Genomic DNA, 18,629 nt, shown 5'->3' on the forward strand with positions numbered 1-18,629 from the left:
CCATCGATCTGTCCATTGCTTGAGGTGGTCAGTAAACAGGCGTCCCTGGCTTTTCTAACGCTGCACGGTATTAGTGAGACGGAGCGCACTTCTCCTTCCGCCAAGTCTTGTCTCCTTTGTGTTCCTCCTCTCTCGCCGCTGTTCCGGGTGCCTTCGTCGGCCCGCCTCACGAATCCGTGGCACGGTAATTAGAGATGCAAATCTTGTCTTCAGCTACGCGCGTGCAGGCACGCATACATGCGGCTATTGTTGTGGCCAAGCGGGGCGGTTGCGTGCGTCGCAAGCTGGTCAAAGACTGCTTTGTTTTGAACTCGCGAGGGCGGCGGTTTGCACTGGCACGAACCGGACGCTCGGTTTCTTAAGTGCGCCGACGCTTACGTTGGTGGTGCTGGCAAAGAAATGAGAAATGCTCAACAAGAAAAAAAATATTATATGAAACAATGAAAGCATTTCACCCTGGCCAAAGGCAAGGAAAGGAAGCCCGTACTAGGTGCGGAACTGAACACTAAAAGCGTAACTTGACGTTGCAAATGTTTGCATATCATGTGTGGGGATGTATAGAGCCAGCGCATGTAGCGAGCAGCCGTATACTGCAGTAGTTTTCTTTGCAACAGCAGACCTCAAGCGATTGCTTCGACTGTGAACTCGTTTACTGCGACAGCGGCACCCTCCCACAGCTTGCTTATTGCTTGCTTGCTCCTCAAACGTTTGCGCTCGTCAGCTGAAGGGGCAACGCAAAAATAAGTCGCCGTGAGCTTGCGACCGCGTTGTAGCTGCTGGTTCTAACAGCGAGAGGGGATTTACACTATACGATCAAAAAAAAAAAAAAAAAAGAAGAGCCTACTCTGCGTATACTACACCCCGCCACGAACATGACCTAATTCTACCCTGTCACTGTAGTTCCTGCAAACCCTTTTCTCAACGGGGAGTAACAGGCTAGAGGCACGTCACTCAGGCCGAACTCTCCACCTTTCTCTCATAATTGTTTCTCTCTAACTCTTTCTCCGTATAAACTCGAAACGGATATCAGTCGAACCCGGATATATCGAACCCACATATAGCGGATTATTGTGTATAACGAACTGCAGTAAAATCCCGAGTAAAATTTTTTGTATAAAGTTTTTATTTTATATATCGAAATACCTATATATCGAACTTTCTTGTGATCCCCCTCCGATTCGATATATCCGGTTTCGACTTTATTACAATAAAGCAAATTGGCAGTAACGTGTCATTATTCATTGGTCGGCGGCCGCTAAAGGGGCATCTAACCCCTAGGAACCCTCTGTACCAGGCCTGGTGATGAAGCATAGAAAAAAAAAAAGGAAAGAAAGAGCATACCGCAGAAGTCGAAGGGGAAAAAAGCGTATGCTGCCGGTTTACAGCAGAGGCGCGCGCGTCTCCGTTGCTAGGCGACACCTGACTGGGCCTATATAGCATTCATACGCAGAGCGGACCCATCTGGAACGTATGCGACTGTGAAGAACCTTATTCCATTCTGACCACGTGTGTACACTGCGTGTGCTTATATGCCGCACCAACCAACATGCGCCTGTTTTGACCGCCCCCCCCCCCCCCCCTTTTTTTATTTTATTTATTATTATTTTTTTTTCAGAGCGCGCCGAGGCGGACAGCGGCGGTTCGGCGGACGCCAGCCCGCGCTCCATCAGCCCGCCGCCGGCGTTCGCGAGCCCCGCGCCGAGGCCCGTGCAGTCTTCGGGCCTGCCGCGGCGAAACTCGGCGGGACTGGGCGGCTCGCAGGACATGCTGCTCGACATGCACGCCGCCGCCTCCAGGCACGTCAAGAGGCCCTCGCTCGGGTGAGACCAGCAGCTCTCCTCCTCGGCACATCTCGCGACTATGCACTCTCTCCAAACATTTTAACGCGAGAGCGTTAAGGGGCCCGTGTCCCAGCAAATCCGACATCGGTGTCGGCGTGGGCGCCGGCGTCCGCGGCTGAGAAAATCATCCCGAACCACCCTGACCACGCAGGCCCCCCGCGTAACGCAGAGGCGTTAGTGGACTAATTGAATTTCTCAAAGTGAAATCCGTCAGAAAATCGTGAAGTACGACTTAACCACAACCTTTAGACATGGATAGCGTCGGATTTTAATTTGAATGTACGAGAAAACTTAATACTGTTACGAGGAAACGCAAATACAAACTCCTTTTCCAGCGTTTTTACCATACCAACAGCGGCGCGCCCGGATAGGTTACTTGCACAAACACCCTACAGATGGCGCTCGCCTCCTTGGCAGCGTAAAACGGCAGCGGCACGGAGAGGCGAAGGTGGAGAAAAAAGAAAGCTGTAGTTGCCGGGAAGTCTGACAAGCATTCAGGGATCTTTGAATGCTGTTGCGTTACACTCTTAAAGGCGAAGCTTAAGCGTCCTCCGAATTTTCTTACACCTTTGTGGGTCTATAAAGGGTATTCGGTTGTCCCATGGCTAACACCCTCGCATTTAACTCTTTTCCTACCATGGGGAAAAAAGGTGTTTTTTATGTTACGGAAGATGTTTTGTTTTTTCTGAAGGAACTACTGCACTCAATATTTAATGTAACACATAAACGGAAAGCAAAATGAATGCACTTTTCACGCATAAAAGTTTTATTAAAGAGATGTATGTTATTAAACAGATATAAATTGTTAAAATCAAGATTATGCGGTAAAATTGAACAAAGTTTGTAAAGACACGCTTGTTTCTATGAAGAAAAAAATGTTACGAAAATTATGAGGTATACAATATGTATTGCCGTCTATTAGGCACTATGTCCGAAAAAAATCAAAATTTTTCATTGAACAGGTATTTCGCTACAAAAATTTGACTGCAAGCACTACAGTTGGGCGTGCTGGGCTGCGGCCGCCGATTTTCCGGGCTGGCTTGCGCCGTCGTCGCTTTCAGACTCAAAGTCCGACGAAAAGTCAGCGTCCTCTGACTCGCTGCTATTCGATGTATCGATAAGATCAGCCGCAGAGGCAGCGGAATCACGATATCTGCGATCTCCCGAAGCGCGCGCGCTGTTTCCGGACATTTTTGCATTCTGCTTTGACGATCGCGAAACTTCGGAGCGCGTTTAAAAATCACCGCTAGGCGGGGGGAAAAGCGAACTGCTTGGAAAACAAAAATATAGTTTCTCTTCTTTCACGTCCGATGGTGCAGTGTGTCTGTGAACGGCGCGGAAGGTCTCGAAAGTGGCGTTTCAAACCATCGATAGAGGGCTAACCATGCCCAATGGGCGCGGTAGGGAAAGAGTTAAGGGGTAAGATCGAATCGTTGGTGGGGACCAATGATGGTATCTTATTTGGTGACCTTTTTTTTTCTGGCAAGGTAAAAATGACGATAGCTGTGACAGACGACACCAAAATTGCATTAAAATGAACTTGCGAAGCTATTGTTGTGAAATCCTCCTGTCGGATATTTCTGTGTACTCAAGGCTGTCAGCATTATTGCATAATTTTGAACCGCGATTTATCTCGTCGCACGTCTAGTTAGAACTCCCGTTGCCGTGCTCCGTCAATTGTCTTAAAGCTCTGATGGTAGGAGCGTTACCCATGGGACAAAAACACCCTTAACGGTGTAAAGGTTTTTAATGAACATATGCGTTTCCGCGTGTATACTCCCCATAGAACACGGTTCTTTACACGGAACTTATTTGCGACGTACATCCGGCATCGCGTTGCACAATTGCCACGCTGTCGGATAATTTGCATGTTTGTATATTCGTATGCTACATATGCACTGTATGTAGTCGCCCGAAGTGCATCGTAGCTGCGGGGTTAAAACATCTCTATTAACAAAACACGGTGCAAGAAAAGAAAAATGAATAGCAATAGCAAAGAATGTGAGAAACATACGAAACAGGCTACATAACAAAAATACAGATCTGTTAGCGGCAAATAAAGAGAGTTGTGACCGAAATGGGTATACCGCTGTAGTCCCTAAGTCTGCGGCATACAGGGTCACAAGTTTCAGCCGGAATCGAAGCGCGGTTTCTTGTGCAGTCAGTAAAAATGTACGCTCTGACGCCGGGCGAAGTCATGGTCGCCGCCGAAGATGCGTCGAAGGCGAGTTACATATGGTTATCGTTTAAGGGTGCACAAAGCAGCAGTACTGTATGTTAAGCTGTGTCAGTAAATTACGCCTTTCCAACCGCAATGTATAGGTCACACTTGATGTCACTCTTTTCACAAGGGTAGCCTCGCCTCTCGGTAATGCCAGAAGAGACGCAAAAAAAAAAAAAAAAAAAGAGACAGGTGGCGACGCCGTCCTGAAGTTCCCGCAACTAGCCGTGACGTCACCGATTTTGAGGTTGTCTGCTCTGGTCTATAGTTAGTTGCTTATTGGAGTAACGGACATTACATTCTACGCAAGTGAGCCGAAGACTTACCTCTGTATCCTGGAGCGTTCCTCCGCCTGGCATCTCCACCCCGACCCGGCAAAGTTGATCGCAGCGCCGTCCCTCGAGAGAAGTGGTCGCTCCACAGCATTTCTTGAGAACCGTACGGCGTCATCTTGCATCGAGGGGCGGCGCTGTGTTAAACTCGGTTGAGTCTACCATACATTGAGAATACAGGGGGTCAATTTAGCAAATTCGGAGAGCCTCCCTGCTCTAAAGCGGCCCAAGTAGGAGAAAATTACTTGACGAGAAATATGTGACGTCACACTGGCGTGCACCCCCCTGAGGTTTTGGCTCGAAATTCAAGGATGGGAGGTTCTGCCTTGATTTTCTTGAGCAAAGATGAACCCTCTTCCCGTTGAATGAATGATAATATCGTTTTTTAAAGGGTGATTTACTTATCTACAGTGCTTTAGTGTTATACTCTAGTGTTTCTTTTGAGAGTACGAGATTGGTTGACCATGTGTTGGTCACTGAATGTTTTAAAGGTGGCACTGCAATGGCATGCACTGCAGCTTTCGGAAGACAAAAGGAACTTGGGCAACGGATCGTGACCGAGTTGAGTGCTTCCTGGCGTGTGTGCTTGAGCCGTTGCGCTGTTTTTATTTCCCGTTCTGGCACATCTTGATTATCCCACCACCCCCCCTCCGTGAGAGTAATTATCACGAATTACCTCCGTTTTGAACCCCCTGTGTCTTGCCTTCTGGCGCCGTGATTGCACCCAGCGCCACGGAGTGGTCGCAGGGGGGGGCGGAGGGGAACGCTTCCGTTCCGCATGGCCTGCAGAGCGTGGCGCAGTGGTCGAGTACCCTCACACCTCGATGACAGTCACGTCTCCGCTCGTTTTGTCTAAGGCTATGTTGGACGCATGAAAAGCATTTGAATGAAAAAAGCATTTGATTCAGTAGAGATACCAGCAGTCATAGAGGCATTGCGTAATCAAGGAGTACAGGAGGCATACGTGAATATCTTGGCAAATACCTACAAGGATTGCACAGCAACCTTGGTTCTCCACAGGAAAAGTAGAGAGTTACCTATCAAGAAAGGGGTCAGGCAAGGAGACACAATCTCTCCAGTTCTATTCACTGCATGCTTAGAAGAAGTATTCAAGCTCTTAGACTGGGAAGGCTTAGGAGTGAGGATCAACGGCGAATATCTCAGCAACCTGCGGTTTGCAGATGACATTGTCCTATTCAGCAACAATGGGGACCAATTACAGCATATGATCGAGGACCTTAACCGAGAAAGTGTAAGAGTGGGGTTGAAGATGAATATGCAGAAGACAAATATAATGTTCAATAGCCTGGCAAGGGAACAAGAATTCAGGATCGCCAGTAAGCCTCTAGAGCCTGTAAAGGAGTACGCTTACCTAGGTCAATTACTCACAGGGGACGCTGATCATGAGACAGAAATTTACAGAAGAATAAAATTGGGTTGGAGTGCATACGGCAGGCATTGCCAAATCCTGACTGGGAGCTTACCACTGTGGTTGAAAAGAAAGGTGTACAGTCATCGCATTCTACCGGTGCTAATATATGGGGCAGAAACTTGGAGGTTAACAAAGAAACTCGAGAAAAAAATGTCGCAGTTTCGCCCGAAAGGCGAAGCATCGATTGCGATAGCAAATTAGTAGAGAGCTATTCATTGCATAAACTGGGCACGTTGATTCTACCGGTGCAAACATGAATAGATCACACTGAATACTGTCAACATATATCGCTTCAACGGAAACAGCGGCGAATGCGCAAACTGTGAGATAAGAGATCATGAACCGCCGGGCACAAAGAAGCTCGAGCAAGATACGCTTTGGTGCCGGACAAGTTAAGGACCGCACAAAGATCTGTACGGAACCTCACGGCGACGGCGACGGCAGAAATCCGGTTGAAGTGAATCGAAAAATGTTAGGCCTAACGTTAATACACAGGAAGAGAGCGGAGTGGATCAGAGAGCAAACAGGGATAACCGATATTCTAGTTGACATTAAGTGGAAAAAATGTAGCTGGGCAGGCCATGTAATGCGTAGGGTGGATAACCGGTGGACCATTAGAGTTACAGAATGGATACCAAGAGAAGGGAAGTGCAGTCGAGGACGGCAGAAAACTACGTGGGGTGATGAAGTTAGGGAAATTTGCAGACGCAAGTTGGAATCAGCTAGCGCAATACAGGGGTAATTGGAGATCGCAGGGAGACGCATTCGTCCTGCAGTGGACATAAATATAGGCTGATGATGATGATGTTGTTGTTGGACGCCATCGCCTCGAACGCGCTGCGCTTGCGCTAACCCAAGAGCTAATCTGGAGGCAGCACATGCATGTGTCGGTCACGAGTCCCTGTAGGTCGCGCGAATAGGTTAACCAAGGTGCACCGAGTGTCTGCGTGAAAGAACTCTGCTGTTAAACCTCTCCGTACGTCCGACGTATCGCTAGTTTCTCATCAGCGCCGTGATTGCTTGAGTGTATCTGTTGCTGGCTGACACTCACACTCACAGACCGAAAACACAACTTTTAAGCTTACACACCACACTCCAAAGTCAGCTTTTCTCGCGAAAAAAAAATGTACTACAAGAAAGACACCGGCGGAAAAATCTTATCTCACTTTTCAGAGGCCGAGAGTAGCAGCGAGAGCTTCAGCTATAGGAGCGCGGTTGAAATGGCAACGTTGACGTTTGGGGTACCAGTCCCGGTGCTCCTTTGCGAAAAACAGCACGTGACTTCCGCCACACTTTGTCCATCACGTCCGTGCTGGCTGGGGCCTCTCCTTCGCTTTCCTTCCTCCATGGCGCCTTTCAACACAGTGTTGCCGACCGCGTTGATGGGAAACGAGCGATACGTTGGACGTACGGAGATGTTTAGCCGCAAAAGCGCGAAACACCGTGTTCAAGAAAAAGATTCACGTAATCCACTGAAAGCAGAGTGACGCAGGAGTACAACTTGCTGTTCCACGATGGTCAATGACCTATGTCTAGCGTCCGCCTCTAGCCTTTTCGGCAGCGCATGGAACGCTTGCGAGGCTTAACAGTCAGCACTATATGCTTGGGATCTTTGTACTTACGACTGTTTCGTGAGGCCAGCTGTTCGTGCTCGTGAGTGCGTGCGCACGTGCGAGTGTTCTTTCTCCTTCCCAGTTCGCAGCCTGTAACCGTTTACGGACGTCGTTTCCGAACGTCGTTTCCCGTAATTACTTCTTCTTTTGCGTTTCCGGCCGCTCGTCGTCTTAAAACCCGTAAACAGTGATGGCATGCGAACGGTGAGAACTTCTAAGGTGAACGCGGCTTTGTTCCTGTCCTTTGTACTTTGTACCTTTCCCATTAGGCACTTTGCGAGGGAAAGTCCCTCCGAGTCGTGTGCGTAATCCGGCCGGAACGTTCTCGCGTCGCTTTCTTAGCCGGCTGAAAGCAGCGCCTGTGTTGTAGTCTCAAGCAAGCATGATTTCACGATGAAGTTGGACCTCGGCGCTGCAGGAATTACTGACAGCGCGGGCAAGGAATCGGCTCCAGCTACGAGTTCCGGTGGTCGAGCCATGTTTGGCCCGTTTCAGAACGAATTATACAGGCGCCGTTTATTGTGAAGGTTAATCTCATCTTCAGTTCTTCTTGTCCTTCGTCACTGCGGCTCAGACGTGGTCGTGACCACGCCTTTATAGCCAGTATCGGTCACTCTTTCCGATGAAAAATGTGTCAGTTTCGCCTTTGGACACTGTCTCCGTAAACTGTCAGCAGAATCGGGGGTGAGGAAGATCCTCGCCTGCTGCGAGTGGTACCTCGAACAACACAATGCCCACCCAGACTGCACGCTGCTTTCAGCGAGGGCGTTCACCACGTATCGGCAATGTTATCGATCCTGCTACTTAAGGCCGACACTAAAATCGTGTGAACGTTTGCCTACCGCAGTTGCCTGCTCTTAAACAGCTTTCGCTTCTCCATTTGTACAAGAAATACACCCATCGTGTCCATATTTATACCTACATCTCAGCCTCTCTTAACTGCGTGGCCGGAGCCGCAGTCTTCTGAGCGAGAACCATCGCCGTCAGTTTCGAAACGTCCTACTTAACCACGTCGACGAGTTCGGAACTTGGAGCTCTTCGTGGTTCCCTTCATCTCACCAGCCAAGAACTTCCTGGCAAGTGGTCCGTATTCTCCGACTCGAATGAAGCCTTGCAGTCTTTACTATTGGCCTTCAGCGCGGACCACACGAGTAAGAGTTGGAAATTAGAGAGCTTCTCCACATATTGGTCGAGAAGGGACGTCACGCCACATTTTTATGTGGCCTTTAGGCCACTGCGGTGTCATGGCGTTGGTCGATCAGCGCGCGAAGGCAGCGCACAGGAATCGATCCTGTTGTCAAGAGAAGATGCAGCCAGGAAACTTCGCGTGCTTGCTTGAGGCGTCACGTTTGTTAGCGTGGAACATGCCAAGTTTTTAACATAACTGACTGCAAATCCCAGACTCCCCGTACGCAAGGTAACGTTGTTTTGTCGACTGTAGCTTAGCTGTAGCCTTTGCGAAATCTTATGCCTTCCATATTGGAATGACCGACGACGAGGCGGTGCGTGACGACTGAGGTGGCGTGGGGACCGTCGAGCGTATTCTTTGTGACCGTGCTCGTTATAGTGTTATTTGTGACCGTGCTCGTTATAGACGATCATTTACAGCTGCGCTAGCTCGAGTTCTTGATTGACTACTTTCGGGACTGACCATCATGGCATTAGCAGAGGGTGACAAAGGCTCTGTTACAGTTCTTAAGTGCTATACAGACTTCTACAGACGGCATTTAATTAGTTCTGAACTGCAGATGTCGACTTGTGTTGACGAGTGTGTGCGTGTCGCACGCTGGCTCCTCCTTTCTGTTATCTTTCTGTGCCGTCCCAAGTTTTCAATATGCAACTGAATTTCCTATGGTTTTCCGGATACTGTCCAATTGCGCTATATTTTCGCATTCGCCTTCTTTTCAGCCCTGATTGGTTCACGCGGCCGCTACGGCCGCTCTGATTGGCTCAAAACGCCAACATGGCGGAATACGACACTACCCGAATAGCATAGCACCTCTGATTGACCTCCCTGCCTTTCTCGTTTCGTTTCTTTCTTCTCTCTCTCTTACTGTCCGTTTAAGCACGTGCTCGCGTTCCTCCTCCCGTTCGCAGTGACGTGGCGCGGGCCTCTTCGCTGCGTCCCCTGGACGACCACCACCACCGGTCGACCGGCAACGGCGGCGGGGGTCTCGTGCTCAGCCTGAGTCCCGCCGAGTTGGCGCAGGTCCCGCCGCCGGCGTTCTTCACCTCGGCACGCTCCTTCGACGAGGACAGCAGCGGCGGCACCAACGCCGCTTGGAATGCGAACGCCACCAACACCACGACGTCGTCCTCGGCGTACCTGCCCATGTCGGCGCTGCACCACCAGCAGGGCACCAAGCCGCTGGTACGCGCGGGTCTGGTCTGCGAACTGCGTGCGTGCATGCGCGATCACGCACGCGTCAAGTCGGTGACAACATAACAGTGCACGACATATACATACCGGCTGTGCAACTCGAATAAAACTTGCGCGGATGCGCCAGGTAATTACGTTCGCTCGCTAACGTGACGATCACACGGCTCAGGCGAACTTCTTTCAACGTCGGCGTCTCTCGGGAACTTTGTTTTGAAGCATGGAAACACGGAGAAGGAAGGGGCAGTTTGTTTGTTGGGCGGAGCTTGCACTTTGTTAGGTTTTCGGCTGCGGCGCGGAAAAAAAGAATTGACAGTCACTTAAGTATATTCTTACGTGATTTGAACTCGAAAGCATTATGACTTCTCTAAATAATTGGTTACGTCCATGATACCTGACGTCACACATTGTCACGTGTCCTTCACAACTCTACCTCAATCCACCTTAATCCACCTTGCTCTAATTTGTACCAACCCCAATCCACGCTGATGATGATTTTTGGTAGCACTCGTTGAGGTCAACGCCGGATTTTCTGCCTCGTGGGACATAATGCTTTCGCAATAATAATGGTGAAGGCGCACAATGGCGAAGACTGCATCTAGCCGGTCCAGTCATTTCCGCCTGCAGACGAGCTCTGCCTCTCTGAGCTAGCACTTGTGCGCTCTAATATCGATTTTCGTTGCTCCAGTTCACCGCTGAGGGCCATATGTATAACGCGCTTCGCACTTTCTCATTGTACAGGCTAACACGGGTGGAATGTGATCAGATCCACCCGTGTAACCTCACCCATGTAAGAATCTCATCCGTGGACGGTGAACGAAATATTTCATAATTTGCATTATTGCGCCTATCTCTAAACGCCGCCCGCGACCGTGCCTCTGTAAAAGCCTTACGCTATATGCTATACAGGCAGTCGGGCAACGCGTGCAGACAAAACGCTTCCGCGTAGAGGCCTCGTAAATGTTTACTAAACGGGCAGAACGATAGCGTCTCGCTGTTTGTGTTCCCGCGGTCGCTCTACAGCGAACTCCCCGGCGCGCGTCGGTTGAAGATAAGTGGGCATCTTTTGTGGGTGAGCGCTTTCGCGACACCGGATACTCTCGCTAGCTGCTGTCGCCGGCGCCGTCGCGCTTCCGCCCGGAAGTCCACGTCACGCCGCCGCGACGTGTTCCGCGGTGACTCGATCGTCTCCCCTTGCGCGAGAGATGTATGGCTTCCTGTAATTCTTTCTCTCGAATGTCGGCATCTTCACTTGGCACCACCGAGCGATGTTTCGTCTGTTGCTGCCATCTGGCGAAGGTGGACTCGTCTTGGCGGCCCCCGGCCTTTCAAGACCGAACGCGTGTATATAGGCTCTCTTCTGTATTCGCGTATTGGCCATGCGATGGATAATAATTGATCGCATTGTGCATACTTCTTTAGGCGGGGAAGACAACTGACAATGACGAAGGAAGGCAACTGACAACGACCACGGTCTTTCATGCCATCTCGATGCTCATTGAAAACGCACTAGTGCAAGTCGCTCTGTTACTCTTATACGGGTGTCACACGGCGCACTTTTGATCGTGGTCAAGCCCGATCCGGATCGAAATTCTCCACTGCGATTGGCTCCCTCGCGCAGCTTGCGTAAAGGAGCCAATCACGACCCTGCGTGATCGCGATCAAAAGTGCGCCGTGTCACCCCGTATTATATAACTGAGCTGGTTGTTCCGACCGGGCTCCATCCTTACGTATGCAACGGCTGTCTTACTGACATCTTCGCGTGCCGAGCGTCTGTCACGCGTCTCTTGCTGCGAGGCCATTCGCCGCGTGCCGATCGGGTTTCGCGCCTTTTGTCTTGCGCGTGTGTGTGTCGCCGTCGCCCGCCGTTCATGCTCTGATGCAAGTCGCGACGGGGGTCCCCTTTATATATATACACCCGGTTGCTGGCGTACGTTTGCCGAATCGTGCGGAGCGGTCGTTGCTGGGCTCGGGTCAAGCTCCCAGCTGTATACGGATTCACTTTACCTCGCATCATACTTTCGTTCATACATCTTCACGTTGTGGAGAAGCCTGGTGACGCGTTTATTGACATTTACACGACCAGTATAAATAAATAAATAAATAAATAAATAATGAATGAATGAATGAATGAATGAATGAATGAATGAATGAATGAATGAATGAATGAATAAATAAATAAATAAATAAATAAATAAATAAATAAATAAATAAATAAATAAATAAATAAATAAATAAATAAATAAATAAACCCAGCTGCGAAGTTTCTCTGAGAATTCGTTGCCATGCACCCAAGATTGTCGAACATGCTCTTCTATTGGCAGTGAAGGGCATAGTGAAATACGGTGTTGCATTACGTATATTAGCCACGACGTGGATGTCGTGCGGCATGAAAAATATATACGTATATGTGTCCATTGCGCGGCTTGGCCACGCAGAGGCGAAAAATGAGAACAGTGGGATGAAAGCGTATACCCGTGCTGTTGCAGCCAGATGTGGGGTGCACCAGGCACATGTGCCCCCCCCCCCCCCCCCCCCCCCATCTTCGAGTCAACAGTGAATGTTCGAAGCGCTGTTTGGTTCCGATGAATGCGTTGAATTGTGCTGAAGTTGACCGTTATAGGCGGCGAAATATTTTTTTTTTCCTCGGCGACGTCCACTTACGGAAGACGCTATAGAAATCGGCAGCTGAACACGGATACAATAGGGGATATGCGAAATTCTGCAGGTGTCGCTTCCCCACACAAATAGCTTGACGCACACAAGATGGCGGATGTCGACCTAGAAGTGGAAATAAATCAGTTGCCTCTATCGGTTGCCACCATCTTGTGACAACGTACTCGCTGTTTGTCACCTTAGGGCCGCCTCAGGCTCAATCCGCACGGCCTTCCGCACGCATTCCGCACGCGTGCGGACGGGCGAAAAAACTGCACGTGTCACACATGGGCGCGCAAATTTCAGTTTGCACTGGGTCCGCACGAGCAGTGTAAACCGAAATGTTCGCATACGTGTGCGTAACGTGCAGTTTCTCGCACCTCTGCACGCGTGCTGAATGCATGCATATCCACTATTGCAGCTTTGCAGCTGGCCGGACGCGTTGTCTCCGCGCAGCTACAGTTCCTCTGAGGTCCGACATATCTACCGCTACGTTCACATGAAACCGATAAAGTCGAGTCGAGTTCGGTCCTCGCGACTTTTGACTCGATCCGCTCGCCTTGAGTTCACGTAAACGAAGCTTACGACGGCCGAAGCCCAGTCATTTAGCGTGACACTTAGCGAATACCTCGGACGCGGCCACACTCATCGTGGTAACGTTGCGAAGCTTTCACGCACTGATGTAGGCCTCAAGATTTTGCGGGAGAGGAACTTTAATGGCAGAATGGGTGGGGGGAGTCTGACTGACGCACCTTTAGCCTGCCACTCCACGCCGGGTAAGGGTGTTGGGAGAACGACAGAGGCAGGGTAGGAATACGAAGGAGAGTGGTATGTGGCGAAGATGATTATGAAAGCTGCATAGCTTATGCTGTTTCTTCACAACGTGCACGTGCATGCTTTACGGTGTATCCTTATGGAAGGGGACGTGGGTCGGGGCTATACTGAAACCTATAACCATGCGACACTGTATATATATTCCATGGAGGACTGCAAGTAGGACTGTTAGGCCATAGGCGAATGCCTATTCTCGAGGTGGTGGCGCTCTGCGGCAACCACGTGGCTTCGCAAGCGCCATATTTGTGTTCAAGTTTTACGAATAGCACTCACAGCTGTTTGAACACAGCAAGGAAATAAAGTCTCTGCGCAAGTGCGGAATCGTTGCGAACTGTCGGTGCATGTAATAACGCAGTATCTTCTTGAAAATTATCGGTTTGCGAAGTTACAAAGATGTTTGAATTCAGCTAAAAACACGATGTCTAGCCAAAATAACATGTACTGTATAGTTATTATTTCCATGCTGCCTGATCCGCCATACTTTCTCGCAGCTCCCGTAGACATTAGCGCCAAAGTTCTAGTTAGTAACTTTTTGAGAAAGGTTAAAGCAATCACGGGTGCACGCACGCACGCACGCGCACGCAACACGCGGGCCCGTGTGGCTCAACCATCACACGTGACTCTCCTTCGCAGCCTCCTGCGAAGCCCCCTCGGCGCTCGGTGGCCTGCTCTCCGGGCGTGTACGAGCAGCTGTGCCTGGCCACCTCCGGGGGTCCGCAGAGGCGGCGGCGTCTCTCGTCCGGCGACTCGCGCTCCTCGGCCGAGTACGTGGACATGCGGCCCAATGCCTCGTCGCAGCAGCAGCAGCAACAACAGCAACAACAGCCTCACCTCGACAATCACAGCGACGCCTCGTCCAGGCTCTGCGAGCTCAGCAGCCTCTACGACCAGGTGCGTGCTGCTGTCTCTCTAAAAAGCCCGGTCACTTCTTTACTACTGAGTTGTTCGTTATGAGAAAAAGGAAAGGTTGGCGCTATTTTCTGCCGCCCTTGAGGGAGCACGGTTCAGCGCTCTCGCGCGCATCCCTTGTATTTCTCCTTGCTTCTTTTTTTTTTGTCATACTCGCTGCTTCCTCCTCCCCCAATGTAGGGTAGCAAAGCGTGTGCAATCTGATTAACCTCCCTGCCTTTGCTTTTGTTTCTCGGTTTCTTTCTGTCTCACTCTCTTGCACCCGTGTACTTAAATTTGGGGACTATTTAAAGAAACCCAGGTGGTCCAAATTATTCCGGAGTCCCGCACAACGGCGTGGCTCATAATGAGATCGAGGTTTTGGCACGTAAAACCCCATAATTTAATTTAATTTAATGCCCTAGCCCCACGTAGTTCCTTACCATCGCTATGTAGCTCTGTGACTGCTTTTTTTTTTTTTTTTTTTTTAGCTGTATGTAATGGTTGACAGGAGCTGGCCAGGAGACCACCTTATACTTAATCTGCGTCAAAGTATCCCGTGCTATGTTAGTTATTCTTTTTTTATTGTTTTATTGCTGTACCTTACGGTTAGGCGTGTCCAAAGTTTTGTATAAGACATGGCTTGTCATACCAAGGCATTTCTTTTCTCGCTGTATATTCGTGCCAGCCGTGATCACGGCAGCTAAATAAAACTATGGTCAGAGCAGCAAATTTAATGAAAGTAGAACAAGCTAGGCAACTTTTGCGAAGAGAAAAACAAAACAAAACAAAGGGCGACTGGAAGAAAGTGCCGTTGTCACCTGGTATATACGTCGTCAACCGCTTGTTCGCTCATCTCTTTGAACGCAATTGAAGTTGTTAAACAGTAAAATCCTGTCAAAATTGTCCTCTGACTCTGCAGTATATAGCCTAGCAGATCACTTGGGCTGTAGCTTTGTAACTTTGACCTAGCGCCTGTGGTTTTTTTTCCGAGCTATATATATATATATATATATATATATATATATATATATATATATTGCCGAACTTCGCGGAGAAATGCATTGACGTTACTGTTAATTTCTTAACAGAACGTCGTTTTATTCATTGAAGCACAAAAGTAACTGGAACGCCAATGCATTTCTCCGCATAGTTCGGGAATATCTCGAAGCTGGTGTCATCCTGAGAATTTGTTCCATGCGGATGCACGTTGTGAACTCCACGGCGAGAACTTGTAAATTGCAATATGGACCATAATTAGGGTAATTAGGTAGAAACTTAATTAGTTGATTTTGTTAATTAGTCGATAAGGCATTTCAGTTTCTTGTGCAAGTAATGTCCGCCTCTTCGAGTAGACCAGCTCATGAGCTATAATTGTGCTATCTGCCACAAGCAACCTTTAAACATTTTTGAAAGTGTTCGCGGAAACACTTGGTATAAGAAAGAGAGATTGCATGGCGTCACAATGCCACTCTCGGGACAACTCAGCCAAGTGTATAACGCTAGCGCTTGATATCGGAGAAGGGCCGCCGTCGACTCATTGTGTTATACACGAGCGTTCGTATGACTCCGTGTGACTCATGTGTCTACCGACGTGTCTGCGAATCGGTCCCATTTTTACTATAGCCGGAATGGCGTATGATTTGCCAAATTTGGGGGCTTGCGAAGGTGCGACAAAACTACGAGGTCAGGTAGTTTCTCGGTGTTTGTGTCCTGGCAATTCATTTGTTATTGGTGTATAGAGAAGATAAGGCATTTCATTTATTCGCATGACAATACATAGATATGCAAAGGGCCCGCAAGCGGCATTATATGAAGGAGGGAGGGGGGCAAAGCAGAACACAATTTTCACAAACGGAGGAGCATTGCAGGTGGCTAATACAGCACTTTGGTACAGCAAGTCGTGAAACACAGTAACAAGGTAACTATTCTTACAAAAATGTGCACTCAACCAAGAAAGAACGAATGTGAATAAGCGCTCTAGGATAGAAAATTTTGTTGCTAAAGGTGCCAGGATTCTAGATACGTTAGCAAGGCTGAATGAAATAAAGAAGACTGTGTTATCGTGGCGATTCTGGAGAGTAACTCATTCCATTCTTTTATTGATAATATATATATATATATATATATATATATATATATATATATATATATAGCGCTTAAGCCACCTTTCCAGCAAAGATGACGCGCAGTATCTCGACGTAGTTATTTTTGTATCTTGAATCACTTGAAACCTTCGGTACGCACTTTCCTCCCGCTGCTTTCTGAAGGAAGTTTTCTCACGAAAGAAGCGGTGATTACAGATTCAAGCGCCTCTACGATGAGCGCCTCTACAACGAATCCCTCTACAACGAAAAGACCTGCATAACGAAGGAATAATTCTGTCCCAGTTCTGTTGTGAGCTGTGCGGTGTGCAACCTTTACAACGAAGTAACTTGCATATAACGAGTGATTTCGGAGGACCCAAGCACTTCGTTATATACGACATTTCTGTGCGAAATAAAAGACGTACACAGTACGTGGTGCTTGGCTGTTATGGACATTTCGGTTGCCCACTAAAGCAAGCCCGAGTAACCAGAGACCGATCCATTCGTCATAGAGCATGTCTTAGTGAAAAGCAGCGCAGAGAAACATTCGAAAGAAAGCGATCACTTTCCACCCTATAAAGTTGGATAGCTGGTCTTACGGCAACGATATTAAGGATGATAACGACGAGCAAGGCACTACGTCGGCGGCTTTGGCTCGACGACGGCACGACGACATCGACACTACGATGACGTCAAGGATAAAAACGAACTATAGAGATAGACATGACCGCTCCTATACGACAGCTCATCGAATCGAGAGGGGCAGAGGCGCACACTCGAGTGACCGGGTACCCCCATATAGCGCTATAAGAACGTCTGGCCAGGAGAATGACATCGCGTTGCCACTCACCTTCTCTCTCTATATCCGCGTCTACGTATACACTAAGCTTTCTGCTGCCTCCTTGCCATACGCTACGTGTATGCCCTGTTTTAAAACGCACGCACCTTTCCAAAAAACCATCGCGCGCGGCGTGGAAGGCGATGTACCCGCCATCAGCAACGCTTCAAGGCACGCGCAAAGTGCTCCCCGGCCGATGATCGACTTGCGTGGGCTCTCAGTCTCCGCAGCATATACAGTACACGCCCGGGGAAGAGCGCGGCGGCATTCCGTCCGGCGATGGCCGTCCGAGTCAGCGATTTCACCGGGGCTTATCCACGGTTATGGCCTTCGAGCTCAATCGTATACGTTATTTTCCCCCCTCCGGAATCGGAACACAAACGAACGTCAAAAACCAGACGCGGGGCTTATTGGCAGACGCAACAGGGGTCGATATACACTAGGCGCGCTTTAAAATAGAGAAACGAAAAGCGGAGGAGCGCTGACTTAAAATTTGAGGCGTCTGCAGCGCCCATTCGGCGTGATTATATAGCGCCGCACGCACCTACGGTGTCGGCGCTCAAAATGAACGGAGGATGCGTATAGACGCCAATCCTGCATTGCACTCCCCCTCCCCTCCCCTCGTATCTTTCTTGCTCGACGTTTTCCCATAGCTTATGTTGCGTTTTTCGTGCAGTGACCAAAATACACGGCTTCGAGGCGCAATCGGCGCGCAATCTCTGACGCAGTGGAGCCGCAATGTGCGCTCAAACGTGCAGCGCTATAAACCCATCATCAGACGGAGAACTGTCGAAAAAAAAGGAAAGCAGTTAAAAGAGATTTGACAGCCTATATATATATATACATATATATATATATATATATACACAGGAGGGGTGGGATTACAAAATCCTCAAACTCAGGGAAAACCAAGGCGCTGCTAACGACTGCGCTGCGTCGATCAAGACAGCCTTGTCACGTATACACAGGTCATAAATCGCTCGCTGAGGTCATCGTTTTCCGATTGCAATTATTAACGAGCTCGAGTAGAAGAGCAGAAAATAACCGATAGGAGCAGTGAACCAACATAAACGTACGTAAGGAATCGCCTCATTAGCTCCCTTCTTTCCATCTCATATCCTCGTCACAACGTATGCGAAGCAATAACGAAATGTCTCGGATAACAGTGGTATTTTAATAAGCAGCGGCAGCAGCAACAATATAAACAAAACCAAGAAGAGCCCGGTTATGAAAAAGAAGAACGAAATAATTACTGCAGGTCGTACGAACTTGCTGTAATCAACGTTAGGCGAAGCTTTCTGGAAACGTTTCAACTAAATGCACGCAAATATAGCCACGTGACGCACGCAGTGCAACTTTATTTCCAAGCGCGCGCAAGAAACTGCTCACGTTTTCTCCCATCACAAACGCTTTGCGTGATTTGGCTTGTCGGTAAAGCGCATTTAACTGCTCGTGTTCTGCCCAGCCTGTTGCAGCATATATAGCGAATGTGTGCATGCCCGGCAAGACGC

At 49.0% G+C, this 18,629-nt stretch overlaps 1 protein-coding gene across 1 annotated transcript in view; it reads left to right on the forward strand.

Moving 5' to 3' along the window:
• Window positions 1-18,629, forward strand: part of LOC119448781 (ankyrin repeat and SAM domain-containing protein 1A) — a 92,806-nt gene that overhangs the window by 41,833 nt on the left and 32,344 nt on the right. The window contains exons 5-7 of the mRNA XM_049666500.1: window positions 1,616-1,820; window positions 9,537-9,810; window positions 13,939-14,196. Coding sequence (XP_049522457.1) covers window positions 1,616-1,820; window positions 9,537-9,810; window positions 13,939-14,196 — 737 coding nt within the window. The remainder of the gene's footprint in view (window positions 1-1,615; window positions 1,821-9,536; window positions 9,811-13,938; window positions 14,197-18,629) is intronic.

The sequence above is a fragment of the Dermacentor silvarum genome, chromosome 4 (genome assembly GCF_013339745.2).
Source record: "Dermacentor silvarum isolate Dsil-2018 chromosome 4, BIME_Dsil_1.4, whole genome shotgun sequence".
Lineage (NCBI taxonomy): Eukaryota > Metazoa > Arthropoda > Arachnida > Ixodida > Ixodidae > Dermacentor > Dermacentor silvarum.